Here is a 24,734-nt window from a genome sequence, read left to right as displayed (position 1 = left end):
AACTGACCAGTTAAATGGTCCAATTGAAAAAGAAAGGTTATGAATTCTGTTCAAAAATAAAATAAAAATTCAAATCCAGCCTCTGTGGGACTTACACTCGGTCTCTCCCCTCATTAACTATGCGATGTTTTGAGGGGGAGGGACTTCTGATAAGATGGTCTGTTAGGATAGATCCATCTTTGGTGCAGTTGATTTTTTTTCTGGACATTTTTCCATACTACACAGCTATGCTACAGACAACAAGGTTTGGTGTTCCGCATTCAGTTACCGGTCTGCAGCGCTAAGTGGGTAAATTAAATGAGTGTTACTTTGTGATGTCAACTTACGGAAGTTGACATCTGTCACATATGTGAAATCTGTACAGATTCAAGTGTGCGGAAATTCCTTTTATATTTGTAACTTACGGAAGTTAAAACGACTCATTTGAAGGCAATTTCTTCCGAGAGGAAGCACAAATTGAAGCTGTCAGACACATTTACAGTAGGATTTAGAGAATTTACACAGCAAAGTGGCTCACAAATATAATTGAGTGGGATATAAGAGTGGAAAATTAAAAAGTCAATACTGTTTTCTTTTCTTAAGACCGGTCTGTTCAAATTATTTGCCTTTTCAGGCACCACACTGATGTTGTTTAGATGCTCAGACATGTTATGAGAGCACCCAGCACTGGGAGCGGTGAATGTGTGATCCAGAGAGAATCCAACTCTGTATTGTCCCTATAGGCTTAAATACACATGGCTGGATTGTGTAAAAGGCTCCAGTGGCATCAAGGTAATAATAACACACTTGCTTCTGAGCCCTATAGGTCACATACTGTCATGATGAAATTGTGATTAAGATAATAGGAGACTAGGAGAGGGGGATAGATATAGGACTATGATGTTAGTGTTTCCTGCTTTTCTACTGTTTTCTGTGGAAGACAGCATTCATCTTTGCAAATAAAATCTGACATATTTCCTCAAGAGGCTGATCAGTCTTATTGATTCAATGGTGCTATCGGATATATATTGTAAAGCACAGAAATCTGCATTCATATAACGTTTAGTATACTGTTTTCATATCCTTGCCAGTGGATGAATATCATGGTTGCTGGAATAATAATTTTCAATTTGTGCATAGGAATAGGAACAAATTGATCTATCTAGTCAACAACTTGTTTTTTGGAATACACCCATCTGATCTGCCCAAGAATATAGACCAGAGAACTAAAACGCTACATATAGGCTACCTCTTCTTCTGCCAAATAGATTAAAAGATGCTGAAACTATAACTATCAATCAGTGCAAGGCAAGAAATTACATCAATTCACCTCAACTCACCCCTTGATATTCCCCTAGGGAAAATATCTATATTAGGCTATCCTATGGTAAATTGTAGGGGGAACTGAAGGCTATAGAATCTAGATCACAGCAGTCCTTATAGGAATATTATATGAATTTTATAGCACAGAATAAAGCAAACCCATAAAGCACTAATAACTTTAAACTATTAAGACGCACTGCAAGCCCCAGTAGGGTGGTAGCCTTTAGGCTACTGTAGTTTTTTTTTTACTGGATTTTGAGAATAAAGCATTAAAAGCAATCACCTATAGGCTACTGTATACAGTAGGTAGCCTACACCAGGAATGGTTTGAAAAAGAACATGCCTACTACCGTATCTAGATTGTTCAGTCGTCTTCAGTCACTTACAGAATAGCCTTGATGGTTAACGGTATCCTTGAGAGCGTCAGATGTGCAGCATGCAGCTGCCTTTTGCTGAAGAGTGTCTGAAAGTCTGTGCGCCTCTGGAGAGATACGCGCTGCTTCCGACACAATTAATGCATGGGGTAGGCTGTCCGTTTGAGGCTTGAGGACCCGTGGCAGCATAGGTAGCGGAACGCATCTGAACTTGGGGGGGCCGGGGGGCGTGTCACCGCCCCCCCCTCCCACACACACACACACACGTCTGTGAACCACCATCATTGATTATTATTATTATCATCATATAAAGATTTTGGTCATTTGAAGCCAGATTCATATAGGAATATCTCATTTTAAATTAACATTAGACGGTTGTGATGTCAGTATTCAGTCTTAACAATCATATATTTGCTCCTTTTCTCACTCACTCCTATGTCACCACCTGCTCTCCCTGCAGGGTTTGAGATTAAAAATTTTTTTATCACCAGCCAATATGGCTGCTAGATTTTAAAGTTACGAGCCAATTAATTTCAACTAGCCAAAATGTTTTTCTTGAAATAAACCAGAATATGAATGCGACTGGGTTTTACAGCAGGGCTATTCAACTAAATTGTTCAGGGGGCCACATTGTCAGAAACCTAAGGGACCGGGGGCCGGACCGTTCCCCGAGCCAGTAGGCCCTACACTTGACACAATGCGCCACCACATTTTCGCAACCGCGCTGGAACTATTATTAAGTAGGGGGTGCTGTAAGGAATGGAATCTCGGCAGCGTCGAAGAAAATTTTATGTTTTTTGGACTTTTATCCATATTTAGAAGAATATTTAATTTTAAATTAACATTAGGATTATACTGTTGTGATGTCATTATTCAGTATCTTCTCCTTTTCTATTATTAGTATTAGTATTAGTATTAAATACTGAGTATCTCATGAAAAACTATTAATATTGCATCTTTTGTGTTTAGCTCCGTCTCACACAGCATTGTAACATTGTAGTGCAGCAAGAAAGGAAAACTACTGTAAACATTTGAACCATATTTCTTGTTTAGAACCTATAGCTAGCAACATCGCCATCTCCTGAAAAACATTAATATTGCACCTTTCTTGTGGCTACATCACAGCATCTACTGAAAAACATTTATAGTGGATCTGACTTGTTTAGTTCACTTTAGATTCACATCACATCTGAAAAACAACCGAGTGTAATAAGTAAATGAGGTTTAATTGTTAAAAAAAATAAAAATCTTAAAAAAAATAAAAATAATAATAATTGGGAACTGAAATGTACCCGGGCCCATGCGGCAGTGACACTATTCTTTTACCATTCCACTTATTAACTGCACTGCAGCTGTTATTAGGCTGTTAAGCAAAAGCGCGTCGTGTTGCTTGGCGATCAACAGGTGCAGTCTTCGCATGCGTCTCTAGCACCCGTGATGGATTGTTTAGCCGGTCTAGCCTAAAGTTTGCCAAACTCGAAAGTGAATTCATTCCGTCACCATTTTCTTGGGACCTCTGTCGGTACCTGTGCCAAATAAATGCTGTCAGATCGATGGTGTCCGAGAAAAATGCAGCAACAGAGAGGGTACATACATACATACATACATACGTACATAGGCTACATAGCCTACATACATACATACACACATACATACATAGGAGCCTCAGCCTACATAATACAAACATACATAGGTTTGCCCTTTTATGTGTTAGATAGGATCTATTTTAGGGGAGAGCGGGGTTAGATGAGCCTGTTTTTACCAAAAACATTGGTAAGGAAAAACTGATTAAGCTCCAGCGGGGGTTCAGTCAGGAAGACCATAATCTTTCATGTTTTGTCTTTAATTCGCTTCTCAAATTCACTTCTCATTCCATCCTGCCCTTCACATCTCTCATGCATCTTTTCACGAAAACATAGCCTATATGCCTTATCTTACCCCCCCCCCCCCATGTCTGAGTTTGTTCGTTTTTGTTCTTTGTGTTCCAAAAAATTTAAAATAGAATATTGGAAAAAAACGCTATAGTGGAATAAAACATATTTAAAAAATGGCAACACAACTAGACTCCTGAACATAGCCTAAATAAAATATAACAGGGACTGTGATGGAATGTGTACATGTCTGGCTACTTATTTCTTGCACAGCTCGGCTGTGAAGACACACCTCAATATTCCATCTATTCAGGCAGCAGGTAATAAAAAATACCACTCTACTCTGCACAATTAAGGGCCACAAATTGGCCTGACACCTTAATTGAATCAGGTGTGCTAGCGTAGAGCTGGAGCTAAAAGTTGCAGGACAGGGGGACTTGAGGACTGCATTCAGAAACAAGACAGGGGGACCTGAACACTGCATTCAGAAACAAGACAGGGGGACTTGAGGACTGCGTTCAGAAACAATACTCTAGTCTATATTGTCACACTGCTGTCTGTCTGAGTTGATGCAGTGCAGTTCTGGTCTGTTTAACAAGTCTCCATGCTGCACAAGATTTATCCTTCTGTCTCATCACTATGTGATAGGTGTCGGGTCTCAGAGCGCACACTGTCTCATGCTTTTTTATTCTGCCCCTCATTATCTGGATTCTGGGCCAAAATATTTGACTGGTACTCCAAGTCCTACAAAATAACCCTACAGTAGAACCATGTTATGTCGAAGTCCTCACCCCCTGGATGTAGAGTGTGCAGAGTGAATATCCAATAAGCCTCTCACAGTAATGAGATGTTAGGATGTCTCAGAGAAGGGAGAAGCCAGCACTCCAAATGTCTTTTTGTATGATTTATTTTCCTCAAACCTGGGCAGCAGACAACGGACGTTTCAGTCAAAGACCTTCCTCAGCGTGTGCTCGCAACCCGTGTTTTTCTATGTTATGATGTCTCCCTCTTCATGAGGTATGTCCTCCTTCTCCATCCCTATATTTCAGAAATCCACTGTACCATTGTACTTGTAGTCAATAAATGTCTTGGAGCGGTATCCTGTTGTGCAGATTAACTTTTTACGGATAATTTAACAAAGGCCCTGTTAATGTAGAAGTACCTAAATTATTATAACATTGAGGGAATTTCACTAATTTCACAAAACTCTCTCTCTCTGGTTTTCAGCATAGAATCAAACAGAATTCCAATGTAAATTATATCACCTATATGCTACTTGCCAAACCAGCCAAAATCTCTGTGCCTCTATTGTTGCTGGTTGCAAAAGTGCCAACAATGGATAGGCCTATTTGCCCCCCAAAAGCAGAAATATTACAGACTTATCAGGGAAGGTTTGGCTCTCATTCAGTCCTACAAGCTTTGTGCCAGCTAACCAACAAAACCAAAGAAAAACATTATGTTCATTTTGCTAGAAGAAATCAACATCAAACTTTTCCTCACGCAGCAATCATTGTACTGGACATGCAAACATAAAGTACATTGGCGTGTCCCAACCAAAATTGCATGAAATATGCTTCACTGGGATGTGTCAAACATATTTTTCTGTTGGTTGTGAACAGCATACAGAATAGGCTCAGGCGGGAAGTTAATAATCGAAAAGCCTACCGAAACAAATAAGAAGAAGGGTCTGGCAAAGATGCCCTGACAATATGTCTCTCAGATACATGTAGCAAAATCCTCTTCTCTTGACCGTGTCCGTGTCCGTGTCTCCCATCCCCAACTGCCTGTATAAAATGTTTACAAATTGCAGGGCATGCAAGGACTAATTGTGCGTTCCCAAATCCATAGGGCCATGAATCATAGCAGTGTGTAGTAGATGTTTGACGTTACAGAAAGGCCTAATTTGCCCATTGCTAAACTAGTCGGCTGTTGGAGATTATTATTTTTTGTTGCTCTAGCAATTTACTCGGTTTACAAGCAAACAGATCTATTTGGGCAAAGAGCAAATGCATCACTTGTTCTCTATGCACCAACACCACCAGTTGTATAATGTAGTTCAAAGGGAATGCAGTAAACTACTTGTGCTGGAGTTCACCTGACAAGCACAGGCAAATTAAGGTACATCAAACAAAAAGGGACAACCCAGCATGGGTATATTTATCCTTATCGGCCAGTGGCTGGGCACTTTTCATTGAATCTGGGAATGTGGATGCTGATTGCCCCTTGGTGCTCAACACTCTACAGCGTGTGCAGAAAAGAAGAGAAAAGAGAAAAGCGATTTTAAATGTGAAGAAACTACATCACAAGGCAGCTACACAGGCAAGTCATATTCAATTGAATGTCAATTAGCAGCATGAGCCAGAGAATTTCTGTATTTTTCAACCTGGACCCTATTTTATTTTTTATGTATAACTAAGTAATGTGAACAGAAATCTTTGAAATTGACGCAGTGTTGACCAAGATCGCTTCAGTTGGCAGCCGTTTTCCCCACATGCTCCTACTGCACTAAACAAGCTTGTTTTTCCCACTTGCAGGATATGATTATTCATTACATTACATCATTTGGCAGACGCTTTTATCCAAAGCGACTTACAATAACATATTTTTGTCAGCAATAGAGAAATCAACTATGCAACACAATCTATGACAGCTACAACTTCTGAAGGAATAGTGGTAAAGTTTTTTTTTGAGAGAGAGAGAGAGAGAGAGAGAGAGAGAGAGAGAGAGAGAGAGAGAGAGAGAGAGAGAGATGTTAGTTCAGGAAGGGCCCATGGAGCCTGAAAAGGTATGTTTTTAGTCTTTGCCAAAAGATCGGCAGTGATTCGGCCGTCCTGACCGAAGGTGGGATCTCGTTCCACCATTGAGGTGGCAGGGACGAGAAGAGTTGCGAACGGGATGAGCGACTTTTGAGCCCCCGTAGCGGAGGAGGGCCGAGGCGTCCTGCACTGGTGGAGGAGCGGTAAGAGGTTTGGAGCCTGACCACAGATTGTAGGTACAGAGGGGCTGTCTGGTGTACCGCCCTGTAGGCCAGAACCAGTGTCTTGTATTTGATGTATGCTGAGATGGGAAGCCAGTAAAGGTCACGGAAGAGGGGAGTGACATGAGAGAATTTGGGTTGGTTGAATACCAGACGAGCTGCAGTGTTCTGAATGAGCTGAAGCGGTCGGATGTCAGAGGCAGGAAGGCCGGCCAGAAGCACATTGCAGTAGTCCAGGCGGGAGATGATAAGTGACTGGACCAGGAGTTGTATCGCTTCCCTGGTGAGAAACGGACAGTTTTTGCGGATGTTGTACAAGGAGAACCTACAGGATTGTGCTGTCGCAGCAATGTAGACCGAGCAAGACAGCTGGTTGTCAAGGATCACCCCAAGGTTCTTAGCTGTTTGGGAGGGAAGCACAGTGGTATTGTCAATGGAGATGGAGAGGTCTGTGAGAGGGCAGTCTTTCCCTGGGAGGAAGAGTAGCTCTGTCTTACCAAGATTGAGCTTGAGGTGGTGGGCAGATATCCAGTCACCGATGTCTTTGAGGCACGCAGAGATGTGTGCCTCGATTTGGGTGTCTGAGGGGGGGAAGGAAAGGTAAAGCTGAGTGTCATCGGCGTAGCAGTGATAAGAAAAGCCATGAGATGAGATCACATGGCCAATAGATCTGATATAGAGAAGGAAAAGCAAGGGGCCCTGGACTGAGCCATGGGACACACCGGTGGTAAGAGGGCAGGATCTGGAGAGAGACCCTCTCCACAAGACCCGGTATGAGCAGTTAGAGAGATAGGAAGCAAACCAGGAGTGTGCAGATCCTGAGATGCCTAGGTCATACAGGATGGAGAGAAGGATTTGGTGATTGACTATGTCAAAAGCAGCGGACAGGTCAATGAGGACAAGGACAGAGGAGAGGGATGAGGCCTTAGCAGTGTGAAGGGCCTCTGTGACTGCATGGAGAGCTGTCTCAGTAGAGTGAGAAGCCTTGAAACCAGACTGCAGAGGGTCCAGGAGGTAATTCTGGGAGAGATAGAGAGAAAGTTGATCGGAAGCTGCTCGTTCGAGGGTTTTGGAAAGGAGTGAGAGAAGAGAGACAGGTCTGTGGTTCTGAATAGCAGTAGGGCCAAGGGGCACTCTGTGAATAGTCTCACAGTAAACACCTTTCTCCCCATTTACTGTTGTTTTTTGTAGTCAATGTTCTGTTTCCACGGTAATTATTTTGTTTTTTTAGAAAAGTTTATTCATGTATGCAGGGATGACTGCACTTTGATTATGAAGATTGCTAACGGCTCAGACTCACCCAGTGCCACTGAAATGAAAAGTGTGAACAACACAGTGTGCTTCCATTAAATACCTTTTTGCAAATATTTTCTCAGAATTGAACAACAGTGGGTGGCCACTTGGGTAGTAGACACCAACAACCCGAGGCACTTGTAGGCTAATGGTAATAATAATAATAATACATTTTATTTATGAAGTGTTTTTCAGTGACCCAAAGACGCTGACACATGAGTACATAGAAAACAAGATCACAACAGGCAACAGATACAACTAACACATCGTGTAATGTAACTAAGTATAAATACTTAAGTACTGTACTTAAGTATTTTTTCTGAGTATCTGTACTTTACTTGAGTATTTATATCAACTATAGGCCTATCAACTATTTATGTCAACTTTCACTTTTACTCCACTACATTTCCCAATTAAAATGGATACTTTTACTCCACTACATTTCCCCCAAGCATCTTAGTTACAAAGTAAAATCAGAAGAAATTGCGTAGCCTGCAAGCAATCAGGTTTGGCAAATCAGTGCTCCTAGTTTGCAAGTTACGTTAATCACGATCCACATGCCATTCCATTTGGTGGCTGTAATGCAACATAACGTTGTTTGCCAGCGGCTATAAAAGTCAAGAAGAAATAGACTTCCACTCAAGCCCAGGCATGTCTTTCGCTTGATTCTTTTTGCAGCATTTACTTGTACTTTTTACTTTCAATACTTAAGTACATTTAATATCAGAAAATTACTTTTGATACTTAAGTACAGAAAATATCAAGTACTTTAAGACTTTTACTCAAGTAATATTCTAATGAGTGACTTTGACTTTTACCAAAGTCTTTTTCTGGGAAGATATCTTTACTTTTACTTAAGTATGGTTTTCGAGTACTTTATACACCACGCCCGGGATATATGGAAACAGAGGGGAGGGAGGGAGAGTGTGGGAGGGACAGGGGCCAGACAGAAGAGAGGGAAGTGGAAAAGGGGAGGAGGCTAAGGTTAAGGTTGTAAGCTTGGGAGAATAGGTAGGTTTTGAGTCGGGATTTAAAAGTGGGGAGTGAAGGAGAGTCTCTGATAGGCTGGGGGAGGGAATTCCAGCGTCGGGGTGCAGCTCTCGAGAATGCTCGATCTCCAAAGCTTTTCAGTTTGGATGGTGGAACGGTGAGGGGAACAGTGGATGAGGATCGGTGGGTACGGTTAGGGCGATGGGGGAGAAGGAGGTCAGTCAGATAAGGGGGCGCCAGGCTATGGAGGACTTTGTAGGTGAGGAGGAGTAATTTTAAGTTAATGTGATCTTTGATGGGGAGCCAGTGGAGGACAGGAGTGATGTGATCACGGGACCGGGTGTTTGTGAGCAGGCGGGCGGCTGAGTTCTGAACCATCTGGACTGGAGTTGATGGAGGGAGCGGGAGGTGATGCCAGTGAGGACTGAGGAGGGAGTTGCAATAGTCGAGATGGGAGATGAAAGCATGGATGAGGGATTCAGCAGCAGGGGGGAGAGGCAGTGTCTGATTTTTGCAATGTTGCAGAGATGGAAATATGAAGTTTGGATGATGGAGTTGACATGGGGATCAAATGAGAGGGTGGGGTCCAAGATGAAGCCAAGGTTGTGAGCCAGGGTGGAGGGGGTGATGGTTGTGTTGTCGATGGTGAGTGAGATGGGTCCGGTTTTGTTGAGCGTAGATTTGTTGCAGATGAGAAGAAGTTCAGTCGTGTCACTGTTGAGTTTGAGGAAGTTGTGGGTCAGCCAGGTTTTTATTGTGGAGATGCAGGTTTCGATGAGGGTGAGGGGTGTGTTCTCAGTGGATTTTGTGCTGATGTAGATCTGGGTGTCGTCGGCGTAGCAGTGGAAGTCCAGGTTGAATTTGCGGATTATGTGACCGAGGGGTAGCATGTAACAGATGAAGAGCAGGGCGCCGAGGACTGAGCCTTGGGGGACCCCCTGCGTGACAGAGGAGAGGGTGGAGGTGTGACCAGAGAGGGAGATGAACTGTTGTCTGTCAGTGAGGTAGGAGGTGATCCAGTCCAGTGCGGTGCCCTCAACACCCAGTTGGTGCAACCTTTGGAGGAGGATGGAATGACACACTGTATCAAAGGCTGCGCTGAGGTCTAGGAGTATCAGGATGTTGAGGGCACCTGAGTCTGCAGAGATGAGTAGGCTCATGGCAATGGCTCCATGCTGTTACTGACTCTAAGGGGGATAGACAACAACAAATCCCAAACACATCACCCTCCCTCCCGGATGAACTGAAACCGGCCTGACCCCCCTCCCCCCTCTGCCATCACTGCAGACAAAGACCGCCCTCTTTCCATCTCTGAGGCTGATGTTCGCCGGCCGTCAACCCACGCAAGGCGGCCAGCCTAGACGGGATCCTCAGACGTGTCCTGAAAGTCTGCGCCCACCAGCTGGAGGGGGTATTAAGACATTTACAACCAGTCCCTCTCCCTCCGCACCACCTGTTTTAAATCTGGTATAGACCCTTTTCACGGGGGCCATTTTGTGTTGAAAAGGCAGGGTAAACACAGGTGCAAGCAAAACACTAGTGAGGGTTTCCAGATTCCAATCATGGAAGTTGGAAACCCTCATTAGTGTTTTGCTTGCACCGGTGTTTACCTTGCCTTTTCGACAGAAAATGGCCCCCGTGAAAAGGATCAATTATCACCATTCCCAAACAGCAGGTATCCAGCCTCAATGACTGGCAACCATTCGCCTTTACGCCAATAGCTAGCAAGTGTATGGAGAGGCTGGTTAAATCTCTCACCTGCCCCATGCTCCCCCTTGCCCTCGACCCTCTGCAATTTGCATACCGTGAAAACAGGAGCACAGCGGATGCCATTGCACACATCCTGCACACCGCCGTCACCCACCTGTAGAAGAACGACCCCTATGTGAGAATGCTGTTCGTGGACCACAGTGCAGTGTTCAACACCATAGTGCCCTCCAGGCTGGTCAGCAAGCTCAGGGATCTCGGTTAGATGGGCTTCAATTATGGGGGGAAAGTCTCGTTTTGTTCTACCTCGGGCAGTGGTATCTAAAAAGCTAAAGCCCCTTTGATGATTTTGCCCCCCCCCCCCCCCCCACACCTTTGAAATCAATATTCCGTCCCTGGCCACATAGACAAGACAAGTATTACTCACCGACATCTGTAGGAAAACAGTATTTAGCTGTGCTTTCTAGAAAATTGAGATAATCTGGAAATGTTTCTTGCTGCAGTGGAAGTGAACTCTCCAATGAAATCAATACAAATGAAATTCTAAGTGTTCACCCAAAGTGGAAGCATTGGTGTGCGCAACACAGCCTCCAGATAACGACATCTCAAATAGCTAAATATGAATTTAATTTAGATTCAAAGTGAAGTGATTTTTGTTTCTGGTGCTGCGTTTTTGCCACTTTAAATTACAATGGCGGATGGATCCCCTCCCAGTCTTTCTTTACTGCAATATTGGGCAAAATATCAACTTCATACCATGATAGTCAAGAGAAGGGCATGAAGTACAATTATCACACGAGTGCGTTAGCAGACCTTGGTGTACGTGCACATTTTAATTCATGCTTGAGTGCATCTGAGTCACTTTGAAGATGAATGAGGAGGTGTAAATACTGCAGTCAAGGTTATTGACTCAGTAAACCCAGTTGTCTTATAATAGCGGCTGGGATCTGCTGTGCACACAACACCACCTTTCTCCAAGCACATATATCTGGGCTTTACATGTGGGCGATGTTCATGGCAACTAGGCGGAATCCATGGAGCTGGAGTGCATCCTTTCTGTTAATGGTCAGTGACAGAGGTGCACTTGCCCGAGGCTTATCGTCACCTCTAAAGCTTTGCCTCAGGCTGTTTTCACCAGCTTCATTGAGTGATGGTGTCTGCACATCAGCTGTGTGTAACCTGTAACAACAAATTATACGGCCGTGCAAACACACTGTTTCTCCTTGGCTTTTACTAAATTCACATATGTTACATCATACATAGAGGACAGAGAAGAAACTGAAAGACAATAGAGGAGAAATGTTCTACAGACCTGGCACATGATGAAGGGGTGAATACAGCAGGTTTTAGAAGAAATATCGGCTTCTATCTCAGTCATTGTCACAACACAATGTTGGTCGACCCCCAGTCACCCCAAGGAGTAGCCTACTCCTTGTTCATTACAGTCTAGTGGCTAACACACTGGTGTAAGGGAATCAGCTTACGGTATATAACTATCACAGCCACTGAGCCAGTCCTACCTAGAAATAAATCAAAATCAATAAGTGCAATAGACACAGTCAATGTCTCGTCATAGACGCTTGGGTAGCTGGCTGGGGGCGTGGTCAGGGTGGGGTAACTACCTCCTCCCGCTCTCCCCATTCAGCATAGTTACCATTTAGCTGCTAGCCCAGCCCAGGCAGACAGGCTCGGTGATTCAAACCCCGCAGAAAATACACATCTGGACAGACGTCTATGTACCTGCTCTAGAATCCCCAATCCTGTAGTGTAGAGCCGCAGCACTTTCCTTTGGTGAGTCAGCCCATTGAGATATATGGGGGGTTTTACCCCACTCGCACGCCAGCCGTAGTAACATTTTGTGGGCGTTCCCATACAGACCGACTGTATCTATTGCGGCGTCATAATTAAAACTAAAATCTAGATTTTGTTTTTTTACATTTCAATGGCAAAATGGGGTGCACAAGTTTTTCTATAATCACGAGGCATATTTGTTTCAATAAGCTTCTTGGCTGTGTTTAAATGTATTTCAGACATGCAAATGTGAAATTCTGAGCAACTTGCATTGTGAAGAGGTAAAAATTAGCAATATTTGAGTGTACTGTGGGGAATATATATAATATAGTGGGGAAAATGTTGATAGCGACATTAAAGACATCAGACCAAAGAATAGTTCAGTTCTACATTGACACAAATCTAACAAAATGTAATAATGTAATATAAAGTAATGGTCTTGTTATTCTGGCTTTAGGCAAGATCAGTTTCTTTCATATTCTCCCTTAAGCAGACCCCTTTTATTTTTTTCAATATCTTATGCATCTGACAGTGGTTTGAACGAGAACAACATTTTTATGAGCCCATTTAATCTGAAATGACTCACACCCCCTCAGACATACATGCTCACTTTAGCTTCACTCCTCTAAAATTGCATCTACGGTACACAACATCTCACCATCATCTCAATTTCTGGCCTCACCATCACTCCCTGAATAAATATAGGCTACTGGGGTGGCCGAAACCAGCACAACTGACAGTTGAAACCCATTTTAACTCGCTGAAACACATCAACACCTGAATCTCACATGAGAAGATGCCCTAGATTCTGGCAAACTACAGAAAACTAGCACCAACATGAAATCCAACAACTGGTTTACAATGATTTTTGTCTGTATGTGTTTGAGTCATCAGAGTGGAGCGGTCAGAGCCAGATGGATGGACTCAGCTACGTAGTCCAGGTTACGGCTGTTGATTGCACTCACATTTAGGCAGCCATTAGGAAGCAGGTAGACGTGTCTCCTCTGTGACAGAAACTCTACCTGCTGACCTGCAGCAGAAGGAAAAACACAAAAGCAATTAACAGAAATTAACAATTAACACGGCGACATTGGCCAGTGTCGCCGTGGATTTTTTTTAAAGTTTGCTAGATTGGAAATAACAGATAGAATAATCAGTTGTTTGTGCTTAATGTGAATTTATGTTTCTGAAAAGGTTCTGTAAAACCTATTACCTACAAATCCTTTTGATGATGGCACGTCAATAATGAATACTTTCTCTGTGATAAGTTGAACAAGAAAGTTTACAAGCCTAGAGGAGTACAACAGACCATGAAATCCAGCCATATCTCATAACGTGTTTTTTGTGTGGGCGACTGGCGAGTTGCAGTAATTGTATATCTCATCCATGCAAGGCGTGAAAGGCGACAGACTCAATTTGAAAATGACACATTTACATGTCATTTATATATAGAATGTAAAAAGCCAATTATCGATTTCAAAGGATCAATCAAGTGAAAGAAAGCAAGTGCTGACAAATGCTGTTATTAAAGATAAAAGCATGTTCTGTCTTGTTCTTTTCAGATGCTTGTTGACTTGTTTTGCCTGCTCCAGAACATTGGTGATCTTCACCTCATCCTAGAGGTCATCTGATGGTGAAAGTGGAACACGGTAGAATCTGTTTGCTCCTCACCGTTCAAACCTGTGCAACAGTACAGTCCACCTTGCTGAGTCAGGTGGTCCCAGCATCCCGGAGATCCCAGAAGCCTCAATCTTTCTCTCAACCTCTCTCTGATCAGCATGCATCTCTCCACAATGTGCTTCACTGCCTCCTGCCTGGGAGATACAACTGATTCAATGCCTCCAATATCCCACGGAACAACTCGGCAAAACTGTTTGACACAGTTGTAAGTTGTGTCAACCAATCACTTAGGTTCCCATTATCCTTTAAAAAGTACAAATATTTTATGTTTACAATACACACACCATTAATGTTTTAATGGTGTGCTGACAGTAGTGGTATGGTATTTTATTTTCTACCATGTAATTTGGGCCATAAGCAGAGCACCAGACATTGCAGGGTGAACATGCATACTGAGACAGACATGGCACAGAAAGGAGATGTGAAGTAGGTGTGGCAGCCAAGACCAAGGCCACATTCTGTGAATACCTTCAAGTTGCATGTGACTCACCACTCAACCAGGTGGGCAGGGTTACTGAGCACCGTCGCAACGACGCGTGCTCCTCCTACAGATGGCTGGGCCCACAGCGCTTGGACCAGTTTCTCAGCTTGAGACTGCACAGCCAAGAGGATGGAGTTCTGCTTTAAGACACACAGCAGGTGTCCCACACCCTCACCTGCAGGACGGGAGTGGAAAGATGAGGCTAATATAAGGAAATGTGTTCAAGTATTTTTTTTTTTACCAGCTTAGTCAACAACAACAAATTCTTATTTACAATGGCGACCTGGCAAAAGACACGCCTTTTGAGGAATAGGGGGTAAAATAAATACAAAGTTAAAACAAGTTAAAACACAGTTAAAACACGGCAAGACAAACAGAGCAAATACAAAAAAACAAAAACAAAACAATAAAAACAGCCGGAGCAGACAGGCAGGAGGCAAGTGCTAGTTTAGGCAGTTGCAGGTGTCAGTGAAAATGTCCATGATATGTTCCTTGAAAGCTGACTTGGAGGTGAAATTAGGCTACCGTTTCATCCCTAGTACAAGTTGTAGATAGATAGATGGATAGATAGATAGATAGATAGATAGATAGATAGATAGATAGATAGATAGATAGATAGATAGATAGATAGATAGATAGATAGATAGATAGATAGATAGAGTACTTTATTCATCCCCGTAGGGAAATTCTGGCAAAACTGTATTCAACTCAACTTGAGAAAATAAAATTGAAATGTAATGGAAAAGGTTACCATGACATTATCAATGATGCATTTGCTATTCACAGTGGAGGACACAGCTGTGCCTACCCGTCATCTGTGTTTAAAAAAATGAGTTGAAAAACCTTCTACATACCCACTCATATTGGGGGGAAGAAGACCAATTGAATCAACAAAAATCTAGAAATAATAGCCGCCTCAAGATGCCTGCCCTAGATCTTTCAGCCCCTGGTTCAGTCCTGACCTGTATGAGCTTATTCGCCAAAAACACACTCTATAGTGTAGAGCAAATAGCTCTAACAAAACATCTGAGTGGCAATCATACAGGGCTTTAAGAAACAAATGTACTCAGTCTATTAGACAGGCAAAATCGAGCTATTTCAAACAGCAACTGACTGCTAATGGTACTGACCCCCGAACATTTTGGAATACCATCAAAACAATGGAAAAGAAAAATATGCCTTCCCATCTGCCCATTGTAATTAAATATGACGGTGTTGTTGTCACAGACAAATCCAAAATGGTGGACCACTTCAATAGACACTTTGTCAAAGCCGGCTGTGCCTATGATGACAATTCCAGTACTCCTAATTGCTCTCCTGTCAACCTAGCCTCTGTCACCCACTGACCTGCCTTAGGTTCCCCCCTCTTCTCCTTTCAGCCAATACGGGAGTCTGAGGTACTTGGGGAGCTGCTCAGCCTGGACACTCATAAGTCTGCTGGACTGGATGCATTAGACCAGGGCTATTCAACTAAATTGTTCAGGGGGCCACATTGTCAGAAACCTAAGGGGCTGGGGGCCGGACCGTTCCCCGAGCCATTATATGTACACTTGACACAATGCGCCACCACATTTTCGCAGCCGCGCTGGAACTATTATTAAGTAGGGGGTGCTGTAAGGAATGGAATCTCGACGCTGCCCGCAAGGGTAGCGTCGAAGAAAATTTTATGTTTTTTGGACTTTTATCCATATTTAGAAGAATATTTAATTTTAAATTAACATTAGGATTATACTGTTGTGATGTCATTACATGCACTCAAAAGACAGGTTATTGGCCAAAAAGGTATGTTTATCGGTTTATTCATAACCCGATAACGGCCATAAACGGATAAAGCTTATCGGTTTATGCTGTTTACATGACCATTTGAATAATCAGGTAACTCCAGAAATCCGCTAATAAACTGTTTATTGTTTGCATGTAAACGCACTCATTGTAAATGAGAACTGGTTCTCAATAAAACCTACCTGGTTAAATAAAGGTTAAACAAAATAAATAAATAAAAGTTTGGTGCGTCTGGGCCTTTAAACATCACATTCTCACCGTACAACCCAAAGCAGTGGGAGAAAGACTGAGCGCAGAAGAGCTCCATCCCCAGCGACACACAGTGCTGCACGGGCCAGGCGTCCCGCTCCAGATCCCCACGGCAGAGCCCATGTGCAGGCAGCAAGAAGAAAGGGAACAGCCTGCGCCTCTGTTGAAAGAGTGGGGAGAAACGGAAAGGATGACAATCAGACGGCAGTGAAGAACTATAGCCTGATAAAAGATGATATTCTTCTTAAAGAGCACAGATACCATCATGAGCTGTGTGATCAGCACCCAGTCCTTCTGTGAGAGGTCTGCTCCAGTTGGGCAGTGGGCCGAAGCAGACAGAACGATGACGCTCTGCTCCGGAGCCCTCTCAAGATCCTCCTGGAGCTTCTCCAAACAAACGCCTCGCTGCTCGTCATCCCAGTAATAGTACGGACGGATGTCTTGGATCCCCGCTGCCTGGAAGATAGGAGCCAGCGAATCTGCAGGATCAAGCAAAGTGATTACATTAGATACCTAAAGCAGGATGAACTTTTCTGCATCAACCCCAATTTAAATCCCAAACTGTGACTGCAGTGTGACATCCTCTGTTGAAATACTGCGATACCATCACTGTCTTTTTCATTCATTCATTCTGACATTTCATGATTCATCATTACAAGACTATTGTTTCATTTTAAAGTGTTTTTAAAACTGTATTCTGAGGCGGTAAAAATGTGTTTGCATTTGCAACATGTTCTGATTTGAGTATTCAATTTGCACATTGCCATCTTTTCTGGAGGGTTCCTAAATGTGCAGGACAGGTCTATACATATGATTTCTGTCTGTAAAGTACTTTGCTGAGATGTTTCTTGCACATTGTCAAATTTCCTCTACATTCTCTACATTCTTGGACATGCTGTTTCTGTATATGGATTCCTCCATATGAAAATATTATCTCCATCTGTAAAGTGAAGTCAAATATAATAGTTGGGTCATTTCGGTCAGTTCCGTGACCACTTGAATCTCTGCAGTCCACGGTCATGGAACTGCTGGAAATTACCCAACTATAAACTCTCTCAATGCATATCTACAGCTGCTGTTTTGCATACCTGTTTTTGCTAGAATCCACACTTTTTTTGCACATTTTATATTCATCCACTTGGTGGCATATGTGTATGTACTATTATTTTGTATATCCTATTTTCCTTTGATGTGTCCAAGACAAGTACTATTTGCTGCTGCAATCGTCCAATTGCCCCGCAGAAATAATTAAGGTGTCATCTAATCTAATATATTTTCAATGGGTTAGTAAAGTTCCAAACACATTTTTTCCATCAGCATGCTAAACAAGAACACAAAAACATAAGTTATGCACTATGGTAATTTGTTGAAGTCAAATAAATAGCTGGTTGTACAGTAGATGACAGTATCTTCAAATGCTGTCAGTAGGCAGTGAGGTTTAACTTACCATCACAAGGGGAAGAAAGATAGACCGGGCCACACCAAGCAGCACTCACATCATACCAGTGTCTCAAGAGCTCCGCTCCCAGACGCAGGGCACCAGTGCAACCAACAGTCTGGACACCCAGCACCTGCAGCAAGGCAGGCAATACCAAGAGGACAGAAGCACAGATTTCCCATTGATCTGATCTGAGTTTGTTGCTGCTGGCTGTATACACAAGACAGGCCAATTATAGGTTTCGTTGCACACTGCTTCTGAGAATACAGAGCCAAAGTGCAACGTCACTTCCTGCTTCAGCACTGTACCAGAGATTTTCATCCGCCATTTATTTTCTCATAGACATTTCGTAAAATGCGTATAAAAATAGTTTTACTTGTTCAAACCAAACGGTTCAGATATATTTAGAAACAGGAGAGACCACATAACATTTCACTCAGACCAAAACGTTAAAAAAAAATGCGGGTTTAAAGAAAATGTTTTTTCAATGTTGTTTTTTAAAGTTTTGGTCAGAGTGAAATGTTCTACGGTCTCTCCCGATTCTAAATATAGCTGAACCGTTTGGTTTGACCGAGTAAAACTATTTTTATAGGCATTTTACGAAATGTCTATGGGAAAATAAATTGCGGAAGAAAAACTCCGGTACAGTGCTGAAGCAGGAAGTGACGTTCACTTTGCCTCTCTATGACAGTGTCAATTTTGGGGAAGATTAGCTACAGACGGTTTCACCTTGAAGTGTCTATGTGTAAGTACCAAGGTGTAGTATGTCAGCTCTAATAAGTTATATACCGCTCTGTTCAGTTCAGATTACCCTGTTCTCCAATATAGCAGGCGAGTTCTTCCCCAAAGCAAACTCTGTGGCTCTCCTGGTGAATTCGGTCAGGCCAAGGGAAGACGGATACTCTGGACAAAGTGTAGGATCAGCGCTTATCTGTTGCTTGAGTTTTCCAACAAGAGGCAGAACAAAAGTCTGTCCTTGCTCACTGAGATATTCTATGAAAAGAAGACAAATCATTTATGTTCAATCATCCAGCAAAACATGAACTGCGAAACACCATTATCAAGAAATGAAGGTGAAGTCAAGAGACAGAGAAAGGACATGACTGGAGTAGGAAGAGGTAGGAAGGCGTTATAATAGCCGCGTTATTACTGTAAGTTTTATTCAACTAAAAGCCGGTCTGAGAACATTCTGTCATGTCTGTACTCTGTACATTGAGGACACGAGGTCATGTCCAATGTATTTTTTCCTGGGTATTTTTTGTTTAACTCCTCCCAGATGACGGCGGGCGCAGCTGACATCGCTGTCCTTCAGAGGGTGTCGGGGGCTCATTTTTACTGCTAGAGTGAAGATTGGTGGTATCATTATGATATAGAAGACCTAAGGCATCCATTGTCTTGCTAGCTTGTCACGAAGGGGGGTAAACAATGCTCCAAAGTTAGGCAAAAAAAATTGCAAGGGAAAAACATGGCATGGCCATTTTCAAGTCTCCACTTTACAGATATGCCCACTTTATGCTAATCCCATGCAGGTTTTGGTGAAAACCATGCAGTTTTTGCGTGCACTGCAGTATAAGTTATTAAGTGTATGTTATTTTTGCCTATACTCTATTTGAATATTTCTGCATACTGGGGTCCCTAAACAGTCTTGGAATTGCATTCAGTGAGACCAATGATGTGATGATGTTAGTCCCCATAGTAGTGTGAGGCCATTTTTTGAAACTTGTATGACCTCACCAGGCTATAAAATGACCTGTGACCATTTGAATAGATGCCTAACCAAAAACACAAGGTTTAGTAGAGATGTATGACTAGACAAACTTTGAAACACAGTGCTGATCTGCATAAGGTGAGATTCTATAAGCCCTTCCGGGTTTCTTTCCCTCACCTGCACAATTTTCTTTGTATCAAGATACTTGTACTATCTGTTGTTATTCATTTTTTCTTTGTGCAAATAAACAATAAACAATAAGCATCTAATCTTCAAGTTCCCAGTTTCAGATGATGTTTGTACGTTAGCGTTAACTCTTCTATGTGGCATAATAATACTGGTATATGGAGGGGGGGTTAGGAGGAGGCTATTCCAACAATAAATATTATATCTTTGTCTTGTCCTCCAATCATATATTTTGCTTTTATTGTATTATTTTTGAAAACAAAACCCATTTTGCTAGCTGGCTAAGAGCAGAAAGGTGTGCGGCCAGAGCCGGCCCTCCCTATAAGCAAACTAAGCAGCTGCTTAGGGCCCCGCAGCCGTCAGGGAAGAAGATGGAAGATGGGAAGAAGATGGCAGAGGTCTGGTTTTGGCAGGCTCTCACACGCTCAAATTTTAAGCTAGAGCTGAGCTTCTGGACTGGTATTAGTGGCAGAAACTAGACATTCAGGAGAATAGGTAGGTACCACCATTGTTATGCTAGCTTGCTCCATGGTAGGAATTTAGATAACCAAATAGTAATGGTAAAAGAGGTGCAGACTAAAAAGTGATTTTAGTTCTATCTTCCCAGGAATGTTTTGAAGATCCAGAGGAAGTGTGTTCCATAAGGAAAAGGCTCTATATAATAGAGTATTCTTCATTGCATTAGTTCTAGGGCACGGTAATGAAAGTAGTCCAGCAGTGGCTGTTCTAGTCCTGTACGGATGAAGATCAGAACAAAATCCAATTTGATCAAAGAGAACAGGGTAATGAGTAAAAAGGTATTCTACCCATAATATCATTCAACACATTGCATACATTCAGTCAATGGGTCAGCATGGGGGAAATCCTCCCATACCCCCCCCCCCCCCACACACACACACACACGGTATACCGGAAGTAACATGACCGACTGTATCTATAGCTTTTTTTGTCGAAAATTAAAGTTCAATTGATTGGCATTTAATAATCAATAAGCTATAATTGCATACACATAATTAATGGTATGAGCTATTAGTCATAAGACATCTCACACATGCAGAGACACATAACTAGCTATCAACCAGGGTATATTTCTCCCCTCTGCTAGCAATAACCCTGAGACAGGAATGCATTGCTGATACAGACAGGCAGCCCTGTTAGACTCCTTTTATTCTTTGCTGATAGAATTCTCTCTTTTTCTATTCAATTCAATCTCTTTTGTTCAATTTGGTGACTTGATTCCACAGTCTACAGTATGCTTTTCTCTCTCGCTAACTGAACCTGGTGTCATGGACATGTTTCTTTATTTTTAGCTTGGTCTCTTTGTGTCGTTATAAGCACTTTGAGATGCGGCTGTAGCTCAGGAGGTAGAGTGGGTCGTCCACTAATCGCTTTGGACAAAAGACGTCTGTGGTTCGATTCCCGGCTCCTCCAGTCTGCATGTCGAAGTGTCCTTGGGCAAGACACTGAACCCCAAATTGCTCCAGTTGGTGTGCCAGCACCCTGCATGGTAGCTGCGGGGTGCACCTTTAGACTTGACAGCTATCAAGCTGCGACCCTTCCTTAATGTCACTCATTTCCCTCTTATTATAATGTCCACTCATTCTGTTCCTGTTGCTGCCCCCATGTACAGTAGCAAAGAGGCATGGAGGCTGGATGAAAGTGGCTTTAAATGGAACCCTCTGTTATGTGGTCAGCGCTCCACATGGCTTATGGCTTGAATAGGACTGTAGTTAGCATTGTCTGACACTTATTTTCAGCACAGTAGGCAAGGCAAGGCAGCTTTTCTAGTATATTTCCTGCACTGATGGGGGCAGTTCAAAGTGCTTTACAGAGTAATAATAATATGGTAAAGGTAAAAGTTTTTCAATTCCAAAGTACATACAAGTGATACAAAATATAAAAGATGACATTGGACTCATTAGAACCACAGGAGTCTTTACAGCCATGTCATGTGTGACATAATCAGCTAGCCTACATAGGGTTTAAGAGCTCCAGGATCCGAAAGACAGCATGCAGTGAAAAGATGACATTTTAGTCTTTTTTTTCTATCCATATTTCTGCACACTGTGGTGCTTTACAGTCATGGAATTGTAGAAATTGGGTATGGCAAGAAAGCTGAGACTCTTGTGAATCCAAAGAGTCCACATGGGTATCTCTGCTTAAAATAATTGTAATATAGGCTAAGTGTATATACACCCAAACTGATCCTGCTTAGGGCCCCCAGATGTGCAGGGCCGGGGCCCTGTGTGCAGCAACTCTTGGGCATTTTCAAAATAGCATGCATGAAAAGTAGACTGGCATTATCTCACAACGCAAATAGCCTGTTGCATGTTGTGATGTGACTAGATGTGACCAAAACTTACCCCGCTCGCCGGACGCTTCTGGCTCATACTGAGCGCATTAGCGCTAATGCGCTCAGTATGAGCCAGAAGCGTCCGGCGAGCGGGGTAAACCAAAACAGTCATGCTGCTAGCTGTGTGACAACACAGAGTATGCTAACAATCAATCACAACACCTCATCGAAACTGAAAAGTGAAAACAGTTGACAAGTGGGAAATTTCATGACCGCTCGCTTCCGGTGTCATGCCGAGTTTTGCACCCCCGCCAGAATTGCACACCCCCACCATATTTTGGGGCTGTTAAACAGGCGCAAATCTCGGCAGGTACAAACCGCCAAGATTTGCACCCCCCTCCATAAAGCCAGGAGAGATCCTCAGGTTTCGAGGTCACCCGGATTTTAAGCACCAAAGTCGGCTTCCATGAGCCAGAAGAGAGCCCCAAGCATGGAAGTCACCTCCACGCGACACCGGGATGGATGCAAGGACATTGCGCAAGGACCCTTTGGGTGGAGGGAGGATCGAGGTCCAATAAATTATTTCATGGACCAGCGTGACTCACCTTTCCCCGCCAGGTAAACTTTGCTGGTGTGAGCGTCTTTCTCGTAGGCAGAAAGCAGCTTTGTTTCAGCATTCACCGCCGCAGGGTGAGTATTGATAAACACGGAGAGGTCGACACTTTGGTTGACCCCTGCTGCGTCACTGTTGTTGTCGAGTTGGCTGCTCATCTTGAACCTTTATCATGCGATCTGCCCGGGCAAGCTGCGAGGCTTTTGTTTGGGGATGGCTGCTAAGCTACAGCACGTAGGGTAGGCTTGGCTAGTTACTGTAACCTGGCAACATGTTTGTGATGGATGGCTTTATCTGTCAGGCTAATCTGTGAGCTAGAGTTAATCAAATAGCCTGTTAGGAAATGAAATAAGCATTTTATCACTCAGTTGTGTTAGCAATCCAAGGCCCTGGTAGTATTATTGCTTCAGACAGAGTAAAGTTATACACAGTGATGATGCATCTTTCTGCTGACCTTAAATTAGTCAGATTCATTAAAGGAACACTCTGCCCATTTTCAACCAGCTTTGTATCATTAGAACATCAGTAGTATATCGGAAAACTGTAAACGGTTTTGAAGTCTGTCATTTAATTTGACAGTTATTGAGTGTTAAAGTGTGGACCAGTGACATCACTGGTCCACACTAACTCAAATTAATAACTCATTAACTCAAATCAACTCTCAATAACTGTCAAACTAGATGAATGATGAATAGTTTGACAGTTATTGAGAGTTGATTTGAGTTAATGAGTTATTCATTTGAGTTAGTGTGGACCACACTTTAACACTCAATAACTGTCAAATTAAATGACAGACTTCAAAACCGTTTACAGTTTTCTGATATACTACTGATGTTCTAATGATACAAAGCTGGTTGAAAATAAGCGGAGTGTTCCTTTAAGGTTGAAACAAACATCCATCATCAGGGAAGAAGGGATTGATTCATTTTCAAAAGGAACTAAGGGCTAGTGGGTGGAACATTCTTAAAACTCGACATTCTTAAAATCAAAACCCGAGCTGACGTAGATGTGAGAAGTGGATGATTGTCCGCTTCTGCTGCTGGCCTGCTGCAAATGTTACATCACAGAGATTAAACCTTTCAGCCATCTAGCCTTCATAATTAACTTCAGATGATGCATTCAGTGCATCAACGTAGACTGTGTCCACTTCACACCACGTACAGCACACACACACACTCAGTCAGATAAAAATCCATTAGCCTACAGCAGGCCAGTAGGTCATTTTTAAGACGTGTAGCCTATCTTCTTTGGGACAACACACATTTATTTGTATTACTGTTCAACACAACATAATTATACAGTATGTTCAAAAACTGAAAATGTATAATTGTCATTAACTATGTTGTGTTGAAAAGAAACACATAGGCTGTGTTGAGCCAAAGAAGACACACACAGATGTGGTAAAACAGACACATTTGTTTTAATATACAGTGTATTGTGTATTATGTCGTATGTATAGTGCAGTGTGATGTTGCCCTACCTCAACCCAAATTATTTCTGAAGCAGGTGACTGAAGGCAGAGTTGTCAGTTGTCAGGGTAGGAGTAGCATTATTTGCAGCTTGGTGAACCTCAAAATCAAAGAAAACCCTTGTACAGCTACACCCTGCATTATTATGGCAGAGAACAGCTGTATAAGCTATATACAGTATTATGTTTATGAAGCTAGTAATTACAAATCGCTGCACTAGATGGCAGTAGCTAGCCATTAGACTTGTCAATTAGCTGGGGTAAGAGGCCTATCTGCCTTCTTGTGTATAATGTTTTATGTCAGTGCCATTATTAGCAATGAATCATTTGCTTGGGACCACCAACCGTTGTGAGCTGAACCTGAACACATGATGTTGGACGTTACAAGCTATTGCTCACCAAGCCAGCCTTTGATGAATCTCTGTTTATTTTTGTTTAGGCCAACTTGATCTGAAAGGAAAATTCCCTCCTTCAGATTCTCTGTCATGTATCATCAATCTGTGATGCTAAGTGCATTCCAAGAGTTATATT

General features: G+C 42.6%; 1 protein-coding gene across 1 annotated transcript; it reads right to left on the bottom strand.

Moving 5' to 3' along the window:
- Positions 1-13,195: 13,195 nt before the first annotated feature.
- On the bottom strand, positions 13,196-22,893 carry got1l1 (glutamic-oxaloacetic transaminase 1 like 1; the record flags this gene model as incomplete). The annotated part of the gene is made up of 8 exons (XM_083645393.1): positions 13,196-13,335; positions 13,977-14,119; positions 14,476-14,641; positions 16,507-16,657; positions 16,759-16,976; positions 17,945-18,068; positions 18,747-18,928; positions 22,728-22,893. 8 exons carry the CDS (start codon positions 22,891-22,893, stop codon positions 13,196-13,198), a joined length of 1,290 nt encoding a protein of 429 aa, XP_083501519.1.
- Between the last annotated feature and the right edge of the window lie 1,841 nt (positions 22,894-24,734).

This window comes from Poromitra crassiceps, assembly GCF_964638095.1.
Source record: "Poromitra crassiceps genome assembly, chromosome: 10".
Classification (NCBI taxonomy): Eukaryota; Metazoa; Chordata; class Actinopteri; order Beryciformes; family Melamphaidae; genus Poromitra; species Poromitra crassiceps.
The sequence above is the reverse complement of the archived record's forward strand: the minus strand, read 5'-3'. Positions and strand labels throughout refer to the sequence as shown.